Source organism: Macrobrachium nipponense, chromosome 9 (assembly GCF_015104395.2).
Source record: "Macrobrachium nipponense isolate FS-2020 chromosome 9, ASM1510439v2, whole genome shotgun sequence".
NCBI classification, from domain to species: domain Eukaryota; kingdom Metazoa; phylum Arthropoda; class Malacostraca; order Decapoda; family Palaemonidae; genus Macrobrachium; species Macrobrachium nipponense.
The window spans coordinates 84,236,113-84,242,331 of record NC_061110.1 but is presented as its reverse complement, the minus strand read 5'-3'; the positions used below and the strand labels follow the sequence as shown (position 1 = coordinate 84,242,331).

The window sequence follows — 6,219 nt, the reverse complement described above, 5'->3', positions numbered from 1 at the left end:
GTTGCTGGATCAATAAATAATACGAATATCTAAAAAAAAAAACAATACCTTATTTACATGTGAATCAAACAAGTTATCTCAGTGAGCATTGATTATAATGTTTTCCTAAACTTGATAACTGAATAGTTTAGACACGAGTAAATAAATGTGCCATCAACATCTCTATCAACCTTTTATCTCTTGTAAAAGGAAGACCAAATGGAATCTGACAGAAATCGTTTCTGTTACATTACTCCTTCATGTTTTAAACTACCTGGAACACGTCATGAGAATGACAAATCCAGATATTTAAGACACTCCATGAATACCTCCACCTCTGTGGAAAAGTCGCCCGAATCAGCAAACCTCAAATTGTCCAAGTCTTTAATCGCCTTCAGGTTCGTAGGAGTGGTCTCGGCTTTGTGCAACCACAATGCGTTTTTTAATTAAGAGAATAAATTCTAAAATGATTAACTTTGTTACCAGTCTGATAATCTTGCATGTAAACCGGTATAATCTCAATAGTGTATATTCCGTTTGCATGACACGTTTTCAAAAGCCTCTTCACTCTGCACATGGAAATTGTACCTTTCACAGCATATCGTGCTAATTTCTTTTCGTAAGACTCTCTCTCATCATACAATAGCTATAAAAATCAATAGTGTATATTAGGCCTCTTAGGAATTGCCTACACTGGTACTCGGTGATTAAGATATGCAAATAATATTACTTCTTAAACCACTGAATAATTAGCCTTCCTTCACGGCTCTTATTCCTCTAACGGTGTTTTTAATGAGTCGTCCACCTTCATTAAAAGAAGCTTGTTGCTACCCAAGAATTCAAATGACACTGTACTTTATCTGTTATGAAAATGATAAGTAAGAAAAAATCTATAATAACACTAATACGGAAGAGAGAGAGAGAGAGAGAGAGAGAGAGAGAGAGAGAGAGAGAGAGAGAGAGCCAGCCTCTAACCACTTTAGTAAAACATTATCAAGTGGTTAACCAGTGTAAACAGGACGAGAGCAATCATTGCTTTTGCTTTAAGTTTTGTCATTCTCACTGGCATAATGAGCATATGTAATCTGCAGTTGATTTCTCCTTGGTTTTGCGTTCCAGTATAGATAACTCCCGACTTTCTTTCTTCCGAATGGAGTTTCAATTTTCTTTTTTTCTCTCTCACTTTTTTTCTCTTATAAAAATTCCTTTCCGAAAAAACAATTCAGTTGTTACGGATTTCTTTGTGGATCAACCCATTCCATTTATCTTTTTCTATTGGCATTCCTTCTGAATCATTTTGGAGAGCTAATGACGGGAAATTGCTTTTTCCATCTTTCCGTTATATAAATCATTAATTTAATAATAGCTTTCGTGTTCATTTTTCTCCTTTAGTGGTCGTTGTGGCATTTGTTTCACAGACATGTCAGTAGGTTCAGCAACCTTTCTATTTCTGCTTAAACGTTTGATAATTGGCGCAACAACCACCAGTGTTTTTAATATATACACACACATTACCGAGTCGGTAATGTAACTGAAATCCTGATTTCTCCTCTGTCCGCTGGTTCGAATCCACGAGAGGACGAAATTATTATCAACTAAACAATTCTCTTTCGGTTAACATATATGAAAATATATTAATTCCGAGGTAGAGCGAATTGGATTTCAACGGCATTTGTAGCTTGATGCATGTCTATGAATCACTGTGACGTGATGAAAATTCATATATATGTATATATATTATATATATATATATATATATATTTATATATATAGATATATTATATATATATATATATCCCCCCTATATATATATGAATCCCCTTTACTTTTGCCCTATTCAGTTACAATATTCATTAAAGTACAAGCCCCATAGAATCTCCTCTCTCGCGCGCACGCTTCCCGCTCCTCTCTTTTTTGCTCTTGTCTGCCGCTTTCCGTCTCTTGCAGATACACCGAGTTGTTGGGTCCCAAAACCCAGAACCCGCAAGTTAAGCAGACGGGCGCCTACGAGATGAGTCTCACTTCGTTCCCAGCTCCTGGCCAGTTCGGAGCTCATCACCGGTACACACGTGCGGACCGAACCTTGTATTGTAACCGATTCTTGTAACAAAAACGCAAATGTGGACGGTTCCTCGAACCCGAACCCCAACCCCGAACCCGAGAGGTTCGAGGCTCCGTTCGTCCTCCGTCCCGCCAATTGTCGGTTTTTCGGCCCCGAATCAAAGGGAGGTCTCTTTGCGCGTTACGCCATGTGTGTAAGGTGGGTACACACGTGCGAACCGAACCTTGTATTGTAACCGATTCTTGTAACAAAAACGCAAGTGTGGACGGTTCCCTCGAACCCGAACCCCCCGAACCCGCGAGGTTCGAGGCTCGGTTCGCCCTCCGTCCCGCCAATTGTCGGTTTTTGGGCCCCGCATCAAAGGAGGTCTCTTTGAACGTTACGCCATGTGTGGACGGGACCTGTATGACACGCGTAACAACAGAGGTTGCTGAACTTGGTTAACACCGACTATGAACAAGACCGTCCATAGTAGAGTCCCTTGTTTTTGGTCAGTCAGTACGTATATGTCTACCATGGCTGATTGGAGTGAGGAAGAGGTCCTTCAATTTATTAGTTATTACGAAGAAAAGACTTTACTGTGGCCAGAAACTTCTTGGAATCTCATGTCAGCGAGTAATTCCCGACCACTGTATTCTACCCTTCTAGTATATAACCTTGATTGCCACCATCTTCTTTTATTTTGCTTTATCTTCGTTAAATAATGTATATGAATATACGCGGCAGCTGCTACTTGCATGGTGGCCATCGTCGGTAAACAACCCGGACAGATACAGACTGATGATCGCAGTGGATTGAAATGAAGTTACGTGCTGAACGTGGTTACGGTTCGTCCTCAACATTTTGACACCTTGTAACCGTATATGCGTAACTCAGTTACAAATACAAGGTTCGGCTCTCACGTGTGTACCCACCTTAAATTACATACTGTTCCCTTTGCTCACGCGCCTCTGGGCCCATGTGGCAAGCCTTGGACCCTTACCTGATGCCCTCGGAGAAGTCCCTTCCTCCATCTGCACTTCTACGAAGCTATATCTCAGCAAGAAGGTATCCCTGCTGTGAGGTGGATCTTTTCTATCCATAGAACTCTGGGCCCATAGATGTTCGCTGTAAATCAACAGAAGTGTCACTGAACGCCTGTTCATTGCTCCAAGCAATTGTTCCAGTACTAGACCGACCTTATGTGAGGGTCATTAGCATCCTTGCTGGCGCCTTGAATTAGTAGAGTAGCATTAAAGTGTCAATACTTCCCTTGTAAATTTAACCCTTGGAGTTTCCTTACGATTTTTCCCTTGAATTTTATTTGGCCCTCAGCCGACATCTTTTTTTTCTATTTCTAATTAAGCTCGGTTGGACATCCCCTTTGGTCGCAGTCGGCTGCAAAACTCGTTGTTACCGGAACCATTCGAGTTTAAATAAAAAAAATAATATATAATATATATATATATATATATATATATATATATATATATATATATATATATATGTATGTAGGTAGGTAGGTACATATATTGATGGGGAAATAAGAAATAAAGGAATGTGAAAGAGAAAATTATTAAATTACCCCATTAATTAAATCTACATTTCACAAAACTGCTTTTGAGTAGTACTTGAAAACTAGACATTAAGATCGAAAGTAAATTTGAGATGAGAATCTTTACAAATGACTATCAAGGAAGAGAATTGACAAAGCAAAGCATTTTGTTTACCAAGACTGACTCCTTTTGTTTTTTATCCTGTTTTCCAAGTAGGGAGAAGAAGAATATAAAATCCATTTATTTTCATATGGGGTTTCCAGTCTTTAAAAAACGCAGGTGAAATAAAATGCAATTTCCTTAACAATTTAACAGTAGGGTAAACTACAATGAGGTCATATTTTGGAAATTTGTCACTTACGGTATCCCTGATTTTCGTAACAAATGAGGTTTAGCCAGTATCTTTTCTCCGGGATATTCACTGGAGCTCTACTTCGACATATATATATGGACAATTAGTGAATGTTCCTTCATATGCGAACAGTATATAAGGTCTATGATCACAAAGTGAATACGAGTGAGAATATTGCCAAGCGAAATCAGTACCATTCATGGAACATCTGTGAGTGATTTTTAAGAAATAATTCTAGATTCAACAACAATTAACAACATAAACAAACCTTGAAGGCCATCATCGCCATCATATTGTGGGCGCGGCGAGCCTATCGGAAGCTTTGATTACTCAGTTCTAACTAAAAGATGTTTATTTATAAATAAATCTTAATTCTTTTGGTTTCGTGACATGTGGTCTCCAATGACAAATGCACCGACCGCGACCACTTTCCCGGAGCCGTCTATAAAATGCCGAGGAGGCTGGAATTCGACACACTCTACCGCCCAGTTGGCCACGGTGAACACCAGCTAGCAACAATGAAGTTTCTGGTTTGTACATCTCTTGCAACTTAATTATATTTGTCTTACATAAAGGTTAAAAAGTTTCGAACCTTAAATTATGTTAAAAACATCACATATTCCAATGCAGTCACATAATGTTTTAATTCTTTAAAATTTCGATATTATTTGATAAAAGGTTGAAATATGTATGTACACATATACAGTATACCACTGTATGTATAAACACAAACAAATGACACTCTCTCTCTCTCTCTCTCTCTCTCTCTCTCTCTCTCTCTCTCTCTGTTTAAACTTTTTATATTACCATTGTCGTTTTTAGCGTTTTGATTGCAGACTATAATTTTCAATTCTTTTCTGTACTTGCTGTGATTATATGTGTTATATACTTTACACTATTAAGGGATTTTAGAAATTACCTTATAATATTAAACTACTCTCCTAATTACCCTACCAATTTCAAAGACAATCATTAATTAATAAATAAATAAAAGTCGCAACTCAGAATGTACCTCTACTTGTGTTGTTGACCATTTTATCAAAAAATAATCAAAACAACATATTAGAAATTTAGTTAGGATAGCAATAACACAACTATCCTGAAACCTTTTAATGAGACTTACAACGGCAACCCTTCCCTATATTCACCAAATATTCTATTTAAATTTCCAGGTAATTGTGCTCTTAGCGGCTGCCGCTTGCGCTACTGAGATTGAGAAGCGAGAGGCGGAGCCGAGCTATGGCTATTATCGTCCTTATTACGGCCATGGATATGGCTACCCCTATGGGTATCGTAGCCACTACCCAGTAGGCTACGGTTACGTGCACCGCCATCACAAGAGGTCTGCTGATCCAGAGCCAGAGGCTGAAGCTTCCTACTACTATAGACACTACCCTGTCTACCATCCTTATGGTCACCACTACGGAAAGAGGTCTGCCGATCCTCACCCTTTTGCTGAGCCTTCCTATGGTTACTATGGCTATCCTCGACCAGTCTACCACTACCCTTCCTATCACTACGGTTAAGGAGAAACATCACCGTTGATTTCTCTGGAGCATAAATGTGGATTTTCCATTGTTGCTGATTCAAGAGTGTCTTATGTACATAAAAACGAATTGAATTGAGACTGCAAAGCACATTCGATTTTTATTTTCATCCCTCATCATATACAAGGAAATATAAAGCTAAGCATTTTAAAATCAAAGGACTCATACACAATGTAACTAACATTACTGTGAGTCATTTATCTTTTTTCTTGGTGACTATTTATTAGGCATTTTTTGCTTCAACCAAGTCCTTTTAATGCAAATATTGCTTTTTCACACTGATAGTGTTTACTCTAGGATAAATGAACACACTCGAAAGCTCTATCAACCTTCTGCCTTGCAGAGGCAGAAAACCAGATGAAGCTCGGTCAGTTATCGGGTCCTTTATGAGTTATGGTAACCTCATCGTTTTTCTTGAGCAGTTGTCAATTCGACGTCATATTCCTCCTTCATTGTTTAAGACAGCGGGAATTCGGCGTGAGCATGACAAATCGTACTGCTCAGGAAACTACATAATTATCTTCACTTATGTGGTAAAAGTTCCAGAATCAGCAAACCTCAAAAATGTTCAAGTCATTAATTAAATTATGGTTGGTAAGACTGGTTACGTCTCCGCCCAGCCACTAGGCGCCATTGAAATTAATTGATATACACTGATATAATGATTGTTTTAATTCTGTTTATGTTGCCTAGTAACTGGTGCAGTTTCAATACTTCCGTTTTCATAAGACGTGGTAATAAGAA

General features: G+C 38.4%; 1 protein-coding gene across 1 annotated transcript; it reads left to right on the top strand.

The window, feature by feature from the left end:
* The first annotated feature begins 4,308 nt into the window (after positions 1–4,308).
* On the top strand, positions 4,309–5,567 carry LOC135218283 (shematrin-like protein 1). Its single transcript, XM_064254491.1, has 2 exons — positions 4,309–4,458; positions 5,101–5,567. The coding sequence occupies exons 1-2, from the start codon at positions 4,378–4,380 to the stop codon at positions 5,452–5,454; spliced, it is 435 nt and encodes a 144-aa protein (XP_064110561.1). The 5' UTR covers positions 4,309–4,377; the 3' UTR covers positions 5,455–5,567.
* Positions 5,568–6,219: the final 652 nt, after the last annotated feature.

Bases quoted from the DNA above. Each gene is read 5' to 3' on its own strand.
- LOC135218283 (XM_064254491.1), top strand. From the start codon at position 4,378: ATGCCGAGGAGGCTGGAATTCGACACACTCTACCGCCCAGTTGGCCAC. The intron at 4,459-5,100 runs GTTTGTACATCT...TTAAATTTCCAG, and splicing joins TAGCAACAATGAAGTTTCTG to GTAATTGTGCTCTTAGCGGC.